The following is a 22928-nucleotide window of genomic DNA, read 5'->3' as shown; positions in this document are numbered from 1 at the left end:
TTTCATTTCCCTTATCTAGTCCCCTGTAACTTCTTTCCATTTCCCTTATCTAGTCCCCTGTAACTTCTTTTCATTTCCCTTATCTAGTCCCCTGTAACTTCTTTTCATTTCCCTTATCTAGTCCCCTGTAACTTCTTTGCATGTCTCTTATCTAGTCCCCTGTAACTTCTTTCCATGTCCCTTACCTTGTCCCCTGTAAGTTATTTCCATTTCCCTTATCTAGTCCCCTGTAACTTCTTTCCATGTCACTTATCTAGTCCCCAACAACTTCTTTCCATTTCCCATGAGTGTCAGTCTCTGTCTCTGTAGGTGCATAGGGAGACCTGTTACTTAGGGGTGATAGCTTTAAATGTTTAGTTTTCTTTGAAATAATTCAGTTGGCTGAAATAATAGCCCCAGTATCTGAAAAATGCTGCCCTTGGTTCAGCATGCATATATCAACTTCAGTTTAAATAGCGCCAAAGATACCAAAAAACTAACCAGTACAAAATATTGGATTGGCACAGATATTAAGACAAACTGATTCTTAAAATCTGTACTACTAGATAAGATGGTTTTGAAAACAATCGTTTTGAGTCAAAAGCTAAAGAAAATTTCCACCTCTTGGTTCCTTCTTAACTCCAACCCAAAGGATAATCCAAAAAGATAAAATCTTAAACTAGCTGAGAATTTGTTTTTACAGAACATACTTAAGAATTAAGCATTTAAAAATTATCATTGCAAGAATCACATATCTGTTACAAAAAAACAATCATTTATTGACATCAAAGTTTCACTAATACATTGAGATTTATCTCCACATAAGGAAAAAAATAGTTGCATTTAATAAGTTACTTGTAAATACAAAATAACTTTGGACACATAATCCCCTAATCCGAAGGCAAAAGTAAATTTCATTTAAATCCCTATCTATTTGATGCTGTAATTTAAGCTATTTTCTAATATACTTGTATTAAAAATTCCCTACAGATCCCGAACTACACTATCTGACTGATATTCTAGTTTTTTTTCTAGTTCCTGTATGATGACAATTTGTTTGAGAATCGACGTGCATGTTGGGATACTCAAATGAAGTGTCATTAGGTGGCAGTCTGTTGCAGTGACCGCGGCATCTGTCCCCTCCCTGAAACAAAGTGTCATCATGGCGTTCATTTTAGGGGCAGCTCTGCCCCACCTGTCCCTTATCTTTCTCTCCCTGTGTGGTGTACTGTGTGATTTGCACAGTGTACAGCACCTGCTCTGTTATCAGCTCAGATCTGTAATAATCAGCCGGTAGCACAGCTGTGTGTGTACCCGACATGCAGGAGACTAGAGCCGCCCCTGCTGGTGATGTCATTGGTCTCCTGCATGTAGACTCTACTCTGTAACCAGCTGATTATTACAGATCTGAGACGATATCAAAGTGAATGCTGTTACTGTATAGATTGCAAAATACACAGCGCAAGGAGGAAACAAGTAGGGACAGCTGTGACAGAGCAGGGGGGCACACAGAGGGACAGACCAGCCACTGAAACGAGCAACATGATTGATGACGCTTTGTTTCGGGGAGTGGACAGGGGCTGTGGTCACTGCTAAAGACTCTGCCCTCTGATGACACTTTACAGTATGTGAGTATTACAGCATGCACTAGGATTTTTACACAAATTGTCAACAGACAGAAAACAGAAAAAATATAGAATAGCAGTTAGATAGGTTAGTTAGAGGATGGTAGGGAATTTTTAACTCAAGTATATTAGAAAATAGCTTAGACTACAGCATCAAATAGATAAGGATTTAAATAAAATTTACTTTTCCCTTCGGACCACCTCATTAACGGGAACCAACCACCAGGTTTTTGCCCTATAAACTAGAGGCAGTGCCATCATAGCGCTAGAAGGCTGGTTAAAATGATAACTCCAAACCTTGATTACAGAGTAATCTTTGTCCAAACATCCAAAAACTACGTTATTTGTGCAGTGGCTTGAGCATCGGGGCGGGACTTTATAGCTCAGGCCTTTGGTAATGATTCTTCCACTGACTGCCTGCCTTCCCAATATTTAAATTTATCCTTTTTGCCACCCGATTAGTGCTATGGCCGTGTTCAGTATCATTTTCAAGTTTTTCTCCAACTCTTTAATAAAATGGTGCCAGAATCAGTGCATGTGCATACCGTGATCTCCAGCGCCATTTTTCTGAGGACACTGTGGAGATGACTATGAGCGGCGGTGCATGCGTTGATAAAAAAAATTCAATCTGCGCTGCCATCACTCATATTCGTCTTTAAAGTGTCTTCAATAACATGTCTCCAGAGATCGCGGTGCATGCATGCAGTAATTTTGGCAACATTTTATTGAAGAGTTGGAGAAAATCTTGAAAATAACTGTGAAAGTGCCAGCCATAGTACTACTTGGGGTGGTAGAGGGGAGATATTTACAGTAAATAGAGGGGAAGCAGCCAGGGTAGGAGTCATTGCCAAAAACCCAACCCACAAAGGTCTCCCCGATGCTCAAATCACTGCAGCAATGACATTGTTTCGGATGTTTGGTCAAAGATTACTCTGCAATCAAAACATGGATTTATCAGCTGAAGGTATCATTTTAATCAACCACCTACTGCTATTATGGCATTGTCTTTAGCTTATAGGGCAATAAACTGGTGCTTGATCCCTTTAAGAATCGGACGATTTTTCGTTTTTATGTCCTCCCCTTATTCCAAGAGCCATAGCTTTTTTTATTTTTCCTTTGATATAGCTGTGTGAGGGTTTGTTCTTTGCAGAATGAGTTGTACGTTTGAATGACACCATTCATTTAATCATGTGATGTAATGGTAATGTGTCGACATAGCAAAAAAATGTGTAATTCTGCAATTGTTTTGGGGGCTTTTTATTTACCGCAATAATTTTACCACAAACTGACCTGGTGGTATAATTCTCCAGGTCATTATGATAATTTAGATAACGAACATGTATAGTTTTTATTTTAAGTGGTAAAAAAAAATTCAGAAATTTTGAAAAAAAAAATCTTGCTTCTTGTGTCACTATTTTCCAAGAGCTGTAATATTTTAAATTTTTTGGGATCTGGGGCTGTATGAGGGCTTGATTTTCTGCAGCTCCAGCTAATATTTTTATCAATATTATTTTGGAGTTTATACAATGTGTTGATTGCCTGTTATGACTTTCTTTCTGTGGTTGGTGTGGCCCAAAAACTGAAATTCTGGTGTTTTGATTTTTTTTCTTGCTCCACTGTTTAACGATCGGATTAATTTATTTTATATTTTGACAGATCAGACTTTTCTGAATGCAACAAGACCAAATATGTGTATTTTTTATTTCTTAATATTATATTTAATGTAGTAAAAAGGGAGGGGGGATTTGAACTGTCATAATTTTTTTTATTTTTTTCATATTTTTTAAAACATTTTTTCTCTTGTCTGTACTGTATTTAATAGTCCCCTTAGGCGATTTGAACCTGCAGTAGTCTGATCACTTGTTCTATATGTAGCAATGCCACAGCATTGCTGTACAGTATATAGAAGAAATCACAGTCTCCTATGAACGCCCACCACAGGTTGGTTTTCACAAGAATACCATGATTTTAAGGAATAACGTTTGGAACTCCATTCTATGTCTGAACTGGGTGCAAAAAACCTAAAAAACATCACTATGGGGAGATAAGGTATGCACACCAGTGACTATGGAAGGGGAATACATGGAATAGCAGAAACTGCTGTGTGAATACTGACATGAAAAATTCAATAGCTATTTGTAAGAATGAAATGTGAAAAATGGAACCTGCATTACTGCCATGAATATATGAATAAAGAGAAATTTAGCTACTGAATTGATCAATGCAGAAGAGCCCCAACACTACGCCAAAGTATTTCTCTACGTTGGGGTCCCTAGTAAGAATACCATGATGACATACACTGGGGTAATCAGCCACCCTGCTGACGCATGTTAAATGCCGCTGTCAGAGATTAATAGCAGTGGGGAGATATGAGGGTCAGTGGGTTCTCTCGTCTGTTGACCTCTCTGACTTTTGAAAGACCACATGGACCAGAGCTCATGCCACTGATCATTTGTACTCCTTCCCAGTGGGTAGAACACTACACAGACAACACATGGTGAGGGTACCACACGCTGGTAAGACTTTATTGGGTCACCAACAGACAACAGTATATACTACATTCCCAGAAAGAACACAAGATGGTACAAGCAACAGAGTCTTACTCTTCCACTTGCCCATCAGGGATTAGAATTTTCGCTACTTCAGAGCATCCAGGCCCAAGTATGACCAGCCAGCAGCACCCTGCTTTTGGCAGGCACCCACTGAAAGGAGGAAGCTGATTGAGCACAGAGAGGTCTGTAGCCAGCTGGCTGGGTTGTCTCAACCTGGTTTCTCCTGGTTTCTCCAGTGAATTTGTGGGCTCATTTTGAGCAGTGGATCAGTTCTCTAATCCTCCAGATGGAACTATGGAACCTAAGCTAAAGTTCTGTAGAATCTCCGGTGACAGGAGCAAGGCCTTTTTTATATCCCTTTGTTCCCATTTCAGGGTATTGTGTCTTCCAGACCAGGACAAATTTTTTGCTGATCCAAATAGACTGTAGAATTGTCCTCTAAATACAGACTAGTACACCACAGGGTGGTGATGCGCAGACATTCCACAAATTAACATACAGAAAGAGACACCAAGCAGTCTGACATGGAACAATAGCTAATATCTCTTGATTTTCCCAAAAAATGAAAAATACATCTGGCATAAATAAGTATAGTTCTCCCCAAAAGTGATCAGATTGACTCTGAGTCGTCATATACAGCAGTTATCAGTTTAACAGTCATGGTTGGAGCGTCTATCCACATGTGGCTTTTAGAGGCAGATGAACACTGAATAATTCAGGCTTCATCTGCAGGGAAAGATGCGGGCTCAGCGTATGACCATTTTCACTTATGGGGTGTACTCACTTTTGTTACTAGTGGTTTAGACATTAATGGCTGAATGTTGAATTATTGAGAGGGCACACCAAATTTACACTGTTAGGCTATGTGCCCGCGCTAGAATGTCCCTGCGGATTTTTTTGCCTGAAAATCCGCGACTTTCGCGGCAAATCCGCACCCGCGGATTTGCCGCGGATTTGCCGCGGATTTACCGCGGATTTGCCGCGGATTTTTATGCGTATTTTTTTTTTTTTTTTTCCCATTCAAAGCCAAAAATCCGCACCAAATCTGCACCAAACAATTGACATGCTGCAGATTTTTCCGCATCAAAATCCGCGGCAAATCCGCCGCGGAAAAATCCGCAGCATGGGCACAGCATTTCCAAAATGCCATTGAAATGGCTTGGAAGTGCTGCTGCTGCAGATTTTCGGCAAATCCGCGGTAAATCCGCGGCAAAATCCGCGGTAAATCCGCGGTAAATCCTGTAGCGTGGGCACATAGCCTTATTATACAAACTGTACACTGTATCAAAGTGTCACATCTTAGTGTTGTCCCATGAAAAGATATAATAAAATGTTTACAAGAATACGAGGGGTGTACTCACTTTTTTTATATACTGTGTATTTCTCTACTAGATTCTTGCATCTAAAAAAATGGATATATCAATTCAGTACTACCACTGTATGATAAGATTACACTAAAAGAGAGCCATGAGCAGAAATGCTGAACAATAAAAATTATTTTTATTTATAATCAAAGTTCACAATGCATAAGGTATTTAGAATACAATACAAAGGATATGTAAAAGAGGACAAGGGGATCAGACAACTGGACAAAAGTTGTAGATAAAGTTCAAAATAGCTACAAAGATAGTTATATGACCATGTGCATAATTTTATCCCCAAGCAATATGTATCCTAATTAGCATAATTAAAGATGGTGGTAGGATAAAAAAATGTATATTGTACCACATAAAATGTCCAACAACTATGAAACGTGTGGGAAAAGGGGTACTGCGCACAAAATTTGATATGGAAAATGGAAAATGGATTAGTTTAGTATCAAAACTATTACTGGCTAGGGAAGTCCAAATGCCACTGGTTTATATGTAACTAATCCAAAAATAAATGAAAAAGGGGTGGAGTATGTACAACCCATGTGCAGAAAAATGGGACAAAGAATACAGCCAGTCAAAATACAATATATAATGAGTCAGCAATGTGAATACAAAAAAGGGGGGAGAGTTGCAATAGGGTGGATCTCCCGAAGGAGAACCCGTTACAGGGGAAATAGCACAATAGATTCTTCACTTTCCCCTTTGATGAAGCGGCTGGCTTCACAGCCGTATGCCGCGAAATGTACGTTAGGGGTTTTCCCTACTGCTCCACACAACAGTAATGTTTCAATAACCTGCTTTTATTTTGTGCTTTCCAGCTCCTGGGTTACAATTTATTGTGCTATTTCCCCTGTAATGGGTTCTCTTTCGGGAGATCCATCCTATAGCAACTCTCCCTCCGTTTTTGTATCCACATTGCTGACTCATTATATATTGTATTTTTGACTGGCTATGTTTTTTTGTCCAATTTTTCTGTACTTGAGTTGTACATACTGCACACCTTTTTCATTTATTTTTGGATTAGTTACATATACACCAGTGGCATTTAGACTTCCCTAGCCAGTAATAGTAATTTTGATACTAAACTAATCCATTTTCCATATCAAATTTTGTGCGCAGTACCCCTTTTCCCACATGTTTCATAGTTGTTGGACATTTTCTGTGGTACAATATACATTTTTTATCCTACCACCATCTTTAATTACGCTAATTAGGATATATCTTGCTTAGGGATAAAATTATGCACATAGTCATATAACTATCTTTGTAGCTGTTTTGCACTTTGTTTGCAACTTTTGTCCAGTTGTCTGATCCCCTTGTCCTCTTTTACATATCCTTTGTATTGTATTCTAAATACCTTATGCATTGTGCACTTTGATTATAAATAAAAATAATTTTTATTGTTCAGCATTTCTGCTCATGGCTCTCTTTCCGTGTAATATTGCTATTATGAGCTGCTACTGACCGGGTGGGCTCCTCCCACCTTGGTCTTCATCTGTGTTATACCTATGGAATTGAAGTTATCCACTGTATGATAAGGTGGGGATAATAATATTGCAAGTACTTATACTTTAGTTCCAGCTACTTTATACTAGAGCATATTTTTGAAAGGTCCCATACTAAATCATTTTATTGGTTTTCATATCAGAACAGCAAAACGAAATATGTGGATCTCGGTGGTGCTTATATTGGTCCCACTCAGAACAGAATCATAAGAGTCGCCAAAGAACTTGGAGTGGAGACATATAAAGTAAATGAAGAGCAATGTCTCCTTCATTATGTTAAGGTAAGATTAATAATTACACTTTGCAAGAGAATGTAGTTATTACTTATTATTGTGGTCGCTGTAACTATCCATGAATTATAACATTACAGTATTGTATATGATGCATTAATGATCCGTTTATATGGCATCATATAGTGAAAGGTTTGAAAACTATCTTTTTATTACGGATTTAAAAAAAAAAACCCATATATATATATATATATATATATATATATATATATATATATATATATATATATATATGTATACATATATATATATACTGTATATATATATATATATACATATGTGTATATATAAATATATATATATATATATATACATATGCACAGTATATATATATTTATATATATGCCGTATATATATATATATAAATATATATATATATACGGTATATATACGGTACATATATATATATATATATATATATATATATATATACTATTTTTTTAGTTTTTTTTTTTAAATTTTAGTTTCTTTTTGGGGCGGGGGGAATAGACAGCCCTACATAACATTTCCATTATTATTGTTCTCTATAAAGCACAGCACCTTTTTGGTAATTCATGCAAATGAGAAACAGCTTTTTTAAGCCTTAGCAAAGAGAAAATCTAAAATGGGTGAATATGACAAGGCGGCAACTAAGTATAAGGAAGAACGTGGGAAGTAGATCAAAGCATTAAAAGACCAGACAAGTGCTGAAGGGAAAAGAGTGATTAAATAAAATAAAAACCTGCGGGCCTTGCTGTCTGACAGGAACAGACTGCAATCATATGTAAATACTCACAGCCCCATCTGGTGGCAAAGACATATTTTTCATACAGTTCTTTTGATTCACCAACTACATTTAATAATGTGTTTTAATAAATTACTGGTTGAATCATTATTTTAAATAATATAGTGAAAATATACTATAAGAAGATTTTCAGCCTTTACTTAAACATTAAAGGGAATCTTTCAACAGGTTTTTGCTATGTAATCTGTAGACAACATGATATAGTCTAGAGGCTGAAACATAGATTTCAGCAATGTGTCAGTTATTAAGCTGTATGCTGTTGTTTACTTGCAGTAAAACTTTTATCACTAGGACATTATCATTGCTGTGACTAGCTGCGTCGTGCCCAGTCATCCAACCATGTTCCCTCCTCCCACAATGTACAGGGGTAGGAGGTGGTCAATTCGCTCCCACTCCTACTAAGCAGTGTTTCCCCTATTGTACAGTGTTGTGATGTAAATGTATGTAATGTTTAATATATATTAATGCAGCTGCCGGTGATCTAGCAGAGCCGTAGCAGTCAGCAATATCGAGCAGCCTATAGGTTATAGTGTTTTATTGAATATCGAATTTATTGCTAGTGTGCGTTTTAGAGTAAAGTGTAATGTATAATATGTATAATATCTGTTGGCTCAATGAGCTGTGTCAGAATGTAGGAGGGTGATCAGTGCCCTGCAGCCCCCCTGAAGACATCATAGTTATTTTGTGAATTTATGTATGGGAAATGTTTATATGTGTGTGCTCTCGGATACACTGTTTTCAGGCACCACTAGGTGTCACTGCTCCCTGGTCCCTTACCTTGGATTTGGGATTGAGAACAGGGCTAAAGTAATTAAAGGTTAAAATCTGCCCAGCAACAGTGAGTTTACAATTGGAATTAGTCAGATACGGACACCATTAAGTAGAGAGAAGAAGCTGTACCTGAGGGAGGTTTAGTTAGAGAAACCCAGAGTAATTTGCTCAGACCCTCGGGGTCACCCCAGGAAACCCAGATCAAGTGGACAAAGGAAATTCTTCAGTCGCTGGTTGCAGAAATAGGCACGGACCGACCCTGAAGTTGTGGGCCTTAATTCTAGTGGAATTTCCGGGAAGCAACTAACTACAATAGGACCAGTCAAGGCATGAGGTAGCATCGACCTGGGCAAACAGGTTGTCACAGAGACAATGGTGAAGGAACTCCGTCAGGTGGTGTATTAAATCCCTGTGGGAGGGGACACAATTAGATAGATGTGGGACTCCATGAATTTACTAGCTGCCACTATGGTATTGCAGGGGGAAACAGACAGTCCTGTAGTAGCTGGAGAGATGTGCAGGAGGGAGCAGTGTGCAGGAAAATGTGAAATGAAACCAAACCGTAACATGCCTGTTCAACCCATGTGCCCGCAATGGATGTGTTTTACAGAAACTGTGCAAATTATTCAGTACAGAAATGTTAAAAGTTATCCTGAACTTCTTGTCTGAATTTGTCCTGTAGAGGAAAAGTTGGAGTGTTCCTGATTGCACTGTGGAGGTGGCAGGAGTGCAGCCCATGACTGCGACCCCCTGCCACCCCCACAACATTTGCCGCAGATGGCAGTATGAACCTAATATTCAAAAAGATGTGGATAACCTGATCCCTGCAGCACAAGATGCGGCGCAGTGTTCAAAAGTAATGTTACTCTGGGAGCGGCGACGGGTGAGCAGCCACAGCGGCCACCGGGAATGGAAGCGGAGACGCCAGTGTACATCAGCTGGGGTGTCACCTCACACCCTACTTTGATCCTGGTCTGCAGCAAGCTGAAGATCCAGTGGTGGACCAAGATGCCAGCAGTAGAAGAGCAGAGTGAAGCGGAAGCTGTCTCTATGCCCAGCCGTGCTCTTGACAAAGAGAGAGACACTCCGGCATGCCTGTGCTGGAAGATGCGGACATGGTGTCAGAGAATGAAGAGTCAGACCTGGAAAAGGTAGGCCAAATTGTGTCCTGGCTCGGTCATGAGCAGCAGCATCAGTGGGACCCGTAATTCAATACTCCCAGGGAAGGGGAACGCAATTCAACCCTATGTGCCCAGTTTACCAAGACAGCCCACCAACCACCTCCATGAAGCCTTCAGTTGGTAGTGAGACCTGGTGGGGGCAAATAAGAGTGACACTCTCACCTTTTAGGGACTGAGATTCATCACAGACACTCCAAAACTTAGAAGAAGGCCTGAAACGGCTGGAAACCTGCTATGAATGGTTTCAAGTTGTGAGTGAGGGGGTTGGTTCCAAAATATCCCTTATGTTACTGAGAGTTGGAAGCAGAAGAACCTTGGTTAGGCCCTAGAGTGTTGCTCAGTTGGCTGGAAAGGCCTGTATGGAAAAGTTATGTCACAGTGAGGGATGAGTGATGCGCCTCGTGGCTGGAAAGGCCAAGATTTTGTTTTGTGATTTTTGTTTTCCCCTTCTGCTGGATTTGGGACAAACTTTGAGCCCTCTGGGCTGGAGGAAGGTACTCCTCAGCCAAGGACTTGTCCCTTGTAGCTCTCACGGATTTTGCCCTCTCCTGTTTATGGACTTTGGCCAGTTCTGTTGATGGACCCTGCTCTGATAAATTCCTGAGACACTGCGACAATCCGGAGAAGGGAAGAAGGAAGGAGAAATGAATGACCCGAAGTGCTAGCCAGGGCAGGCAATGAGACGTTGTGTTAAAAGTAATGTGACTCCAAAACTGTTTGGAAGATGTTTTTTCAGTACTTTAAGGTTTTTAACCTCACTGTTGCAGCTGGTGGGAGATATGAACAGTACCACTCGGTGGTAAACAAACTGTGCCCTCGGACTTGAAGGGTCACTACCATGGGCCCTCGGGCCCATTGTTTTATGATAAACAGAACTGTTGTGTGCCTCTGGCATGGAAGAAAAAAAGACGTTGGGATGCCGGAGAAACAAATAATTTTTATACTAATGTAAGGTTGTATTGGATGCATGATGTGCTTTTATGTTTTCCAGGTGCTTGCATGGTTGGGGGCAACCATGGTTATAGAGGGGAGGAATGTAGGAGGATTCTCTGCAGCCCCCCTGAAGACATCATGGTTATTTTGTATGGGAAATGTTGTTTATATGTGTGTGCTCTCGGGTACACTGTTTTTAGTCACCACTAGGTGTCACTGCTCCCTGGTCCCTTAGCTTGGGGTTGAAATTGAGAAAAGGGGTAAAGCAGTTAAAGGTTAAAATCTGCCCAGCAACAGTGAGTTGACAGTTGGGATCAGTCAGATAGGGACACCATTGAGGAGAGAGAAGAAGCTATACCTGAGGGAGGTATAGTTAGACAAGCCCAGAGTATTTTGACCAGACCCTCAGGGTCATCTCAGGAAACCCAGATCAAGTGGACAAAGAAAACTCTTCAGTAGCCGAGTGCAGAAATAGTCACAGACAGACTCCAAAGTTGTAGGCCTTGATGCTAGTGGAATTTACGGGAAGCAATAGGACTAGTCTAGGCATTATTATTATTATTATAGCGCCATCAATTCCATAGCGCTTTACATATGAAAGGGGTAAACATAATAGGGACAAGTGCAATAATTATAAACAATACAAGGCACAGACTTGGTACAGGAGGATAAAGGTCCCTGCCTGCGAGGGCTCGCAGTCTAGGCATGAGGTAAAATAGACCTGGGTAAATGGGTCGACACAGAGACAATGGTGAAGGAACTCCGTCTAGTGGTGTATGAAATCCCTTTTGGAGGGGACACGATTAGATCCATGTGAGACTCCATGAACTTACTAGCTGCCACTGTGGTGTTGCCAGGGGAAACAGACAGTCCTATAGTAGCTGGAGAAATGTGCAGGAGGGAGCAGTGTGCAGGAAAATGTGAAAGGAAACCAAACCGTAACATGCCTGTTTAAGCTATGTGCTCGCAATGGATGTGTTTTACAGACACTGTGCAAGTTATTCAGTAAAGAAGTGTTGAACGTTATCCTGAATTTCGTGTCTGAATTTGTCATGAGGAGGAGAAGCTGCAGTGTTCCTGGTTGCACTGTGGAGGTGGCAGGCGGGCAGCACTGAAGAGAGACGCTGCCTGGTAGCAGGGGCTCACCTTTGCCCACAACTGTGGCCCCCTGCCACCACCACAACAAGGTGGTAGGCAGAGTTTGGTGAGTCATGTAAAGCATTTAGAGGAGTAATGGGTATATAGGAGTAACAGTTGTTACTAACACACAATGTTTTCGGTTAAGATTTTGTATAATGTAGGGACCAACAGTGCAGGAGGGGATGTAAGTGGTAGATAGATAGTTGTTAGTATAGCGGTAGACAGAAACTGGCAAGCCTAGAGTTTGATACAGTTGGTAACCTAGGAGACTTAGAGACAGAGGGAGTGTTAAGGTGAACTCTTAACCAGAGATCACTAGTTGCCTACTGCCTGGCCGAATTGATATGGGCCAAGTGCATGCATAAAAGAATTCACACCAGACACAGTCGGATATGAAAACTCTTCTTGGTCACAGTAGAAATGGCACCAAACAGACCGAGGAGACTCATGCGTCCTCTTGATATAGGCTAGGGGCGTACACAAGTTCAGATATGCCCATTTAGTGGGACAGTTCATGAGCTAGCCAATGGGGAGATCCGTGTTGCTGTTGATGGGCGGGTCTGACTTCAGTGGATGAAACCATGGTGATGGGAGGGACGTCATTTAGTGGATCCATGCTGATGGTTTGGTCTGTGATGTCTTCTAGCTTGACCAGGGGTCTTCCCTTATATGGTATCTTCTTTCATCTGGACATTCCTTGCATTCCAAGCAAGGTGTGGTGAACAGGAAATGTCAGCCATCTTTATATCTGTGTTATGTGTATGATCTGAGAGCTGAATTATGTAAGGCAAATCGACATATTTCCCACAATGCTCTATGTCCAGAGGTTAATTAAGTACTTCATTTTATGGCTCTCCTCAACAGTCCCCCCTAAATACTTTATTAACCTTCTGACCCTACCGTGGTCCTCTAACACATCAGCTCTAATGCTTTAACTGCAACCTTTTTTCATTTTTCTATCTGCTACACAAGCAATGCTAAGCTTTTACCCCCGCTGGTACAGACTGCTGATCAGAGAGTTGATCACATCCCGCACACACAGTTCACAGAGGTATAGGTAACTAGAACAGACTATTTAATGCCGAAGCGCTTACTCAGAATTTGAGATTAATCGATTTGAAAGAGTAAGGCAATTGTAAGAATAAGCTTCTTACTGTTATGCTGCAGCTTTTAGCATTACTGTTTCTGAAAGACTGATTCTCAGTCAATATCCAAGTGCTGTCCGCATCTTCGAGACTTTTCTACCCGAATACACCTGATTGTATCACAACACTAATGGATCTCTTCTTGTCTCGGGTCTATAATCTACCACCAGGAGGCCTTTAACAAGATTTCCCTTACACATGGATCCGATTACCTTCAGTAACACAGAGTAGCACTTTTACGGCTTCAAATACCAACAAATAAAACAATACCAGTTACCTACAAGTGTATGTTATCCTTAAAAAGTCACTTAAACCCTTAAAATAATTGATTGGTTCAGGTCAGATAATGTTTTTTCCACCATGAGCCCTTATTTGTGTAATGTTCCTGTGCCCATTGTTCCCTTATGGTTATTTCCCATGTATCATTCCCAATCTAGAAATTCTCCATAAGGTTCTATGTGAGATAATCCAGCACTATGTGTGTTGTGACCCCCATTCTGCTGGTACGATGGACTCTTTACAGCGGCTGCTGTCTCCAGATGGGTTTTCCCTCAAGCTTCATGGAAGTCACTGTGGTTGGGAAAAGCTGGATCGGCCCATCTGATTCTGACTCATGGCTCATTCTGACTTGTCTTTTTAGGATCACCCAGTCTCCTGGCTGGAGACCACGTGCTCCTGACACTGATTTAGGATCTGGAACTGGAGGATACACATATTTAACACACTATATAGGCAGTTGTATACGGCTCATACATCACTGGTCAGGATATCACACTGTATCTAAAGTATCTAAGAAATATAATCACATTGTAGGTGCTAAACCAAAAATATCTTATATAAAGATCTAATTATTAAGAAAAAGGAAAATTTGTTACATGATTTGCCAGCGTCCACCATTATCTTGGGGATCGTTACATTTTTATGTTATAATCATTAAAATTTTAAACAACATACACCCATGTGAGTATAGACACAATTAGATATTCCAATAAAGGAGGGGCAGGGATTGGGGCAATAGCCCTAAACTCTCCCTACCTCGCAGCGGAGGTCGGCACCCTATAAGGCGAATTGGCGCCCCCGCTCACTGATGGCTCACCCTTCCTATCCCTACACTGCTAAGCTAATACGCGCTGCTAATGTCAGTGAGGAAATATAGAAACCGTGAGATACAGGGGATAAAGAGGCGTCTATATGCAATTATATATATCCAATTCATTCCCAAAGATTAAATATTCACACTCTGTATTTACATAGCTGTTTGGTAGCTTAAATCAATATGATACAGCAAAATTGAAGGACCAAACCCTAAAAGAAATTAAATATCTCACATGTATAACATGTACCCACTGCATAAATATAATAATAATAAGGCCAGGTAAAGTCATGAGGAGATCTTATCCAATCACAGGCCCTCCACTGTCCAATTCACACTCAGGCTAATAAAATAAACGCATATTTGTCAGACACTTAGCATGAAAGAAGCGCAACGCATTTCTCCCCTCTTCGCAGTGGCAGACAGGGGTTCATCAGGGGCATCGCCAGGTACTGTAAGATCTTTATAATGACCTGTGCTATAGAGTATGTACTTTTACCGCTTTTTAGGAACTCCATCTTTACATACCACCAGCACCATGAGTTTTTCAACAGTAACGCTTTCCACACTGGATATGTTTCAGAGCAGGCCTGAAAAGAAATTCACACAACACGCACAAAACTCATATAAACCTACTCATGGTAGATGTATATGACTAATCTGCAATCACCGGAGCAGTAGAGCGGATGAGGAGGGTGTTGCTACGAGGTCTTTACAGTTTTTTCTACCTTAATAGGCACACGTCTTACAAGACTGGAGGTGTCTCGCCACCTGGGTACTGAGCAGTGGTGCCGCCCATATCTTGTCCATCCCAACACCTTTGTCACATGGGTTACCTGGGCCATTATTGAGTAGAATGCTCACGGCAGAGAAAGCTTACCGCCCTTTATCCACAGACCTTCCTCAGTCAAATGGCTCCATGCGTCTCACACTCCGTTCCTTGCTGAATTGCTTGTTCCTGTAAGGATTTAAGAACACAAGGAGTGACCAATGTCACGGACGACGTGACAGGAGCCACCGAGGTACTGGTCTGCTTTGTATAAGGACTCTCAACTCTAGGCCCATTCACTGCTTCTTTGTTGTGCACCTGTGCGAGCATCTCCTCCGGCTGCTGCCTATATCCACATTTTGACTATCTTACCCCTTTTCGCTCTACGAACCACAGTGATCGCAAATCTTCATCTCATTCTCCTATTCCGATGAGAGAGGAGTGGTTTGATTTTTAATACCTCATGTTGTGTAACTTCAGCATATCCAGTGCAGAATCAACCAGCATCTTGGTATCTGGATCAATCTACGGAAAAACTCAAAATCTGCATTAGCAATGGCCTCATCTGAGACATGTTCAAAACCTGACAATTCTTGTTACATCAGAGCAATCATGAGATATATGTGTGTCTGCTGTATCCTCCTTACAGATAAAAATATAAAGAAAACTTAATAGAAAAACTCAATCGATGAACAAATTAAAACCTTAAATAATGTGTGATTTTCCACATCATCTTTCCCCCCTTTTTGAATCTATTATCCAAAACATAATTAGATTCAAAAAATGTGTGGCCCCGGAGCTCTGCATTTAGGCATGAAAGTCACATTGTATAGATTGTACCTAATCGGGAACAAAATAAATATTATGTTATGTATAACCTTATAATAGAAAACTATTTCAATGGCTTTTGAACCTTTGCTTGAACCACAGAAATCTGCATTACAATCTTTCTTTCTATAAAAAGGAAACAGATGATTCAATACATTATATATAAAACACAGAATGCCATAAATCATCCACATACTTTTAAACCAAATTGTAATTATGAATAAATTATTAATAATTATTATTTTTATCATTATTATTAACAACAATAATATTAATAACGTAACACAACCTCTGGCTATAGAGGCGTTCATATTTGCAAAATTGAGGAAATTATCAGGAAATTTTCAGCATCTCTGTGATAATTCTGTCCATAAATACTATTACTTTTTTTATAAAATGCTGATTTACCATAGAAATCCATCTGATTAAACAGCTTCCCATGCTCTTGTATCTACCAATAAATCTAAACATTTACACAATTAAGTTTTATTCCTTTAGGATAAAATTAGTAAAATAAATTATACCCTTTTCCAGTATAATTTGCAATGAATTAAATGCAGAAAGCTCTTTTTTTTTATTTATTTCCTTGGGCTGCTCTTTAAGGTGTAAACTTAAATAGATAGAACTACCCCCCCCCCTTGTAACTTGAAACTCTAGTGGAAAAGCCTGTATTTTTCCTCCTCCCCCTGTAGCCAAAAACAGGGTTTCTTTTTTTTTCCTTCTGCAAGACAAGTCAACATTGCGACCTCTCTTCGCCTGGATATATTTAATCTTTTTATATATTTATTTTTAAAACATACAACTCTCAGGATCAATCTATCAGATCCATAACTGAAATATTTATTTATTTTCATCAGATCTGTTTTAAGGTACGTTTATTTTAAGGTTTTTCTCTTTTCTTTTATTGCTTACTAATTAATAAGATATTGCTCCTTGTGACTGTCCTGACTCAATCCAACCTGCACACTGGATCTATATTAAGTGTCTTCCACAACTACCCAATCATTCAATATTCCATCTTTTAGTGCTATAAACATTTACTAACACTTCATGTTATTCAGTGGCTGCAGTTTTGTCAGCTCCACTGAGGCCTGTAGAAAATGGCCCCACAGCACGTGATTTCCTTCTCTTTGTTGGGATTGCAGCATCATCTGGGGGGAGGGGAAGGGAAACTTTTTTTTTTTCTCAACTATTTCCCCCTATATTCCATAGTCTGGATTTTATTCATACACACCACACATACATTTATATATATCATGTACACACATTCAGATATCTACAGTCCTGGTCCAACTACAGTTAAAAACACTCATGTTTCTGTCTAAGTATATAGTACTCCATCCAATCCATTGCTCAAACATTTACAGAGCACATGGTCTTCTTCACACAAACCCCTGACTCACTTTGTTTTCTTTGTCTCAATCATGCTGTAGCCATGTGCTTCGTCCACCATTTTAAAATCTTACCTAAAATGTCTGCCTCCATGACTAGCACATGGTTTATCACAGGATTGCGGCCTAGAGTCCCCACATCCCAACAAAGTCCACTTTCATCCGGATCTTTCCGGCACAACTAGACACCGCTTCATCAATTTTTCCATCTTTCTCTCAAGATAAACAACACCAAACATGCAATCTTTCTCTATGCATACCAGATAAAAACAGACAAACAAAAAGACGGGGGAGATGACAAATAACTGAAACACTAAAGAAAACCTGCAGTTTGCAGCACACACTTCCAAATCCTTCCTTATACTGCCACGTGGTCCCTGTCTGATTTCTGCGTTCCGTAATATACAAAAAAAAAATACCTAGTATCACCCCTGACTACAAGGAGTCGATACCGGCCGATTCGCCTCTCTTGGAGGACTTATAACTAGCCTAATAAAAAACCACCTAGTATCACCCTTGACTACAAGGTGTCTATACCGGCCGATTCGCCTCTCTTGGAGGACTTATAACTAGCCTAATAAAAAACCACCTAGTATCACCCCTGACTACAAGGTGTCTATACCGGCCGATTCACTCCAGGAAAACACTTTAAAAAGGTTAGATTTATGTATAACGTAAGGCTCTGCACTCAGTCTAGCCAAAGCTGGGCCCTTACATATGGCTCTGCACTTAAGTCTAGCTGATCTTGGTACCTACATCTGGCTCTGCACTCATCTGAGCTTGGCACTTACATCTGTCTCTGCACTCATCTGAGCTTGGCACTTACATCTGGCTTTGCACTCATCTGAGCTTGGCACTTACATCTGGCTCTGCACTCATCTGAGCTTGGCACTTACATCTGGCTCTGCACTCATCTGAGCTTGGCACTTCAAAAACCACAAACCGTATCACAGGCAACCACAAACCATATACTTTACACGTTTTACAGACACCACCCACAAACCCACATGCTCTCTTCACAAATACACAACAGGCAGCAGGCAATTGAATATGTGACGGTTCTTCCGAGATTAATATGGCCAATAGCCGTGAGACCCGTCTGCCCGTCAACAGACACCCCAACAAACCGGACACAGTCAGGCAATCAGTGCCACACACCCCACCGAGACCACGGGAAGACTACAGATTATGAAAAATCAGCAGACCTACCGTACTCTCGTTCGGAAGTGATCAATTTCCTGGGGTGTCCAGCACGTCATGCCATTCCAGTTGCCGGTTCATCAGGATTTCAGGTGTCTCCGTCTATTGGCTCCACATTGGGCACCAATAATGTTAAGGTGAACTCTTAACCAGAGATCACTAGTTGCCTACTGCCTGGCCGAATTGATATGGGCCAAGTGCATGCATAAAAGAATTCACACCAGACACAGTCGGATATGAAAACTCTTCTTGGTCACAGTAGAAATGGCACCAAACAGACTGAGTAGACTCATGCGTCCTCTTGATATAGGCTAGGGGTGTACACAAGTTCAGATATGCCCATTTAGTGGGACAGTTCATGAGCTAGCCAATGGGGAGATCCATGTTGCTGTTGATGGGCGGGTCTGACTTCAGTGGATGAAACCATGGTGATGGGAGGGACGTCATTTAGTGGATCCATGCTGATGGTTTGGTCTGTGATGTCTTCTAGCTTGACCAGGGGTCTTCCCTTATATGGTATCTTCTTTCATCTGGACATTCCTTGCATTCCAAGCAAGGTGTGGTGAACAGGAAATGTCAGCCATCTTTAAATCTGTGTTATGCGTATGATCTGAGAGCTGAATTATGTAAGGCAAATCGACATATTTCCCACAATGCTCTATGTCCAGAGGTTAATTAAGTATTTCATTGTATGGCTCTCCTCAACAGGAGGAGGAGAGGATTGGTTAGGCAGACAGGCCAGAAAGTGAGTGGAGTTCTGCAGAGTGGTTCCAGTGGTATGGATGGGGTCTTGTAGCTTGGGCCTGTCCAAAAACTAGGAGTAAACCTCCCTTATGTCCTGAGCCTAAGGCTCGACTCAAGGATCAGGCTAGAAAGCGCCTCAGGATTGGTAGGACGTCGGGGTAGAGTACCGCCGACAGCTTCTTGCACTGGTCTGGAGCTAGAGAGCCGTCCGCGGTTGTGTTTGGGACACGTTTGCTGCAAAGATAAATAATGGGGAAGAATTACAGGGCTAATAGTCAGAGCAAGGGCTAGAAGCAAGAGTACCCCCGGGAAACAGCGGCAGCAGATTGTTAAAGGTCATGTCTGTCCTGATGAACTTGTAACAGGCTGCAGAGTGCTGTGGATGCTATCATTCCTGTGTGTGACTACTTGTGTGTGGAGAGAACTGTGGGAGCAGCAGGACCCGGAGAACTTCTCCCTGCCAAAGGTGGGTGCCTGTTTGTGAGGGAGGATAGTGGCTGTGCTGTGAGGAGAGAAGCGCGAGAAACTCAGGAGAAGGATTTCCAGCAAGTTTGTGAGGGGGTGAGAGCTTTATGGAGATCGATATTTGAGGCTATGGAGAGCGGACACTGACTGGGCGAAGCAGGCAGGACCCTGAGCCACCAAGTGAACCATTGCTTGTGAAGAAGGAGCTCAGAGGAGAACTTTTGTGACATTCTGAGCAGTGCTTTGAATCCTGCAGAACTGTGAGTGAACGGTGATCGGAAATCTGCAGGGCCCTTCTGCAGGCAGAGACGAGGACTCTTTTTCTGCGACTAGTGATTCCACCTCATGGATTTTGTCACCGAAGACCACTGGGAGCGGCTGCAGCCGGGATGTACCACAGGCCTGTGTCAGACTCCGTCAGTAACACGGTACTACTAACGATACCCGGGTATCCAAGCAGTTGAAGCATTCGTAGTTTGCGCTTACAGTTGTGACATTTAGTATTGTAAGCCGGTGTGTTAATTCCAGAGATCCTCACTAGGTTACACCCATTGAATTTACACCCTTTCTACTGAAGCGTGAGGGAGTCACTGTTTGTTCCACATATGATCCTTGGGTAAATTTGTTCCTACAGTTCGTGATACACATTGGAAGAATCTCTGAAGTTAACACCTTGACCATGGTGTATAGCCTGTCTATGTATAATAAGTATAGTAGTGACTGGGAAGTAATTGTTAACGCATTTCCTTATGAGTCTCTCCCCTATACCTTTTACTAAACCCAATGTTGTGACATATCTGCCTGGGTCTCAGTTTGTGACTCGCTGGATCTCATTCGGACCTCTGGTCATTACAAACTTGTACTAAGAATAAAGCTGTTCTTCTTAATTGTTTTATAATAAAGACTCTGTGTGTAATGTGTGGCCCTGCTGTGACGCCCTGACAAAACCAGGTAGTCTCAAAAGTAGTCCACCCTCCTTGTTACCACCAAAAACCCACATCCAGGTACAACACACAGCCATTAAAGCCTAGTCACCCACTCATGATAATAAGGACACACCAGTGGGCGGAATCAGGCAGATGAGAACGCCCACCTAGGGGTCCTGAGGTGTCAGGGGCAGGAACACGACAGTCAAGTGGAAGTTGTAGTGGAGTGGCATTGAGGACTGACAGTGGAAGCTGACAGTTGAAGCTTGGAGTAGACAGAGAAGTGGAGTCAGGGATAGGGGCCCCTGGACTACCTAGCTAGGTGGCAGACAGTAAACAGGGCCACAGGTGACGGAGATCCGGTCGTGGGAGACCTCAATTAGACCATGGCAGGGTTGTAGCCCGCCGGTGCCGACAGCGGGAATCCGGTCTGGAGGCCGTGCACAGACGGGGTACCTGGACCCTAGGACGAGGAAGGTTGTATGCCTCTTGTTAATCAACCAGCAGAGGACGAGGTTTCAGGCCTTGTTCTCCAGAAGCCCACAGAGCGAAACGGAAGCCCAACATGGGGGATAGGGTGTCCGTCAGAACCCACAGAAATCCCAAGGGTCAGATTTCGCGGGCCACAGCTCCCAACATACATAGTATTGGGAGTGGACTCCCCCGTTCCATGCGGAGTTGTCCAAGAGAAGACACAAACACAGAGTGCAGGAGGAAGGAACCCCTGTTTACTACACCAAGGTGAGGGACCTGAATACACCCACCAAAGGCGACCGGTCACTGGCAACTTGGTTTACCACTGGACTTGTGTGTGATTACTGAACTGTGAGTACACCATTGACCCCAAGTCCAACCCGGCGCGCCACCTCCAGCCATTACTCCCGTGTACCGAAAATGGGCCCCGGGACTACACCTCCCCTACCCGTGGAGGGGATCCCATCTTGCTGCCTCGCTCCATCAGCCCTGGGTGTCCCATCACCAGGCAGCGGCGGTGTCACCATCCCTCACCGCAACCCACGAGTGGCGTCACAGACACATCAACCCACCTGTAAGTATCCCCTTCCGATGGTTGTGAGGACGGACGGCCGTGCGAGCCCGGGTTCAGTCACCACTCGAGCCGCAGTAGCGAACCCGGATCCAAGCGGCCCCAGAAGTGGCAGCGGCCCCCGCCCGCAACACTGCTACATCTCCAACAGGGACCAACAGCAAGGTGATGGAGGTGACTCTAAAGGCTGCAGTAAGTGTTACACACCCTGGCTGGGGCAGGTCACAGACACATAGTTTTAATGCAGCAGGAGTGTGGAGGACTCTTAGCCTGGAAGTTGCCCCCCTCTTTATAGGTGTGGTCGGTGTTAGCTTTCTAAGCTTAGCTACATACTACATCTAAGAACTCTGATTGTGTTACAACTGCTGCATCAAGTAAACTAAGTGACCCATCACTGGAATTAGTTTCTCTGCTTGTTCATCATGCTACTCTGAGATGAGGTATGAAAAACCTGGTGACATTCCCTTTACCATACACTTCTCAACATTGAAATTGCAGCACCAAGAAGAAAAGTGGATTTATGGAAATCGCAGGATCAATAGACATGTTAAACGGAATCTGTCACACAATTCATGCTGACCAAATTACAGATAGCATTTATCAGAGTCTGGCTGCACAATAGTAGTCAGGCACATCTTTTTTGAACACTCTGATGTTTTAGAGAAAGCATAAAAGGTCTAGAGACCACTCTAGTCCATTGCCACCCCAGCCGGCTTGTCCCTGCACCACTCTAGGTGATTGATAGGACTCATAACTCACCTGAATTGGTGCACGGGGAGGTGCCAGACTAGTCTAGTCTCTGACTATATTCCCTGAATCTTCTAATTCTATTTTCTTTAACATGCCAGAGCATTCTGAGAAAAGTTTTGAGAAAAATTTAGCTTTCTTCAATTGTTCAGCCATGCTTTGATTCATGTTGCCTTTCGTTTGGGCAGCATGAATAGTATGACTTTCCTTTTTAATGATAAATGTTGAAAAACTGAAAACAACATTTTCAAACCATCTTAAATTATTCTAAATTGAGCATGGGCATAAAAATACAAGCATCTAAGTATCTCTAAAGATCTTTTATCTTATGCTAATGAGCACGGGTACTAGTCCCAAGGGCATTATATCCCCCAACTAGTCGCCCTCTTAGCATGTTAATACAAGGTGTACTAACATGCTATTCAATTCAGCATGACCAGCG

At 41.9% G+C, this 22928-nt stretch overlaps 1 protein-coding gene across 1 annotated transcript in view; it reads left to right on the top strand.

Moving 5' to 3' along the window:
- Positions 1–22928, top strand: part of LOC142288720 (amine oxidase [flavin-containing]-like) — a 202644-nt gene that overhangs the window by 101860 nt on the left and 77856 nt on the right. The window contains exon 3 of the mRNA XM_075333533.1: positions 7178–7315. Coding sequence (XP_075189648.1) covers positions 7178–7315 — 138 coding nt within the window. The remainder of the gene's footprint in view (positions 1–7177; positions 7316–22928) is intronic.

Source organism: Anomaloglossus baeobatrachus, chromosome 2, assembly GCF_048569485.1.
Source record: "Anomaloglossus baeobatrachus isolate aAnoBae1 chromosome 2, aAnoBae1.hap1, whole genome shotgun sequence".
NCBI lineage: Eukaryota > Metazoa > Chordata > Amphibia > Anura > Aromobatidae > Anomaloglossus > Anomaloglossus baeobatrachus.
This window is presented reverse-complemented; position numbering and strand designations above follow the sequence as displayed.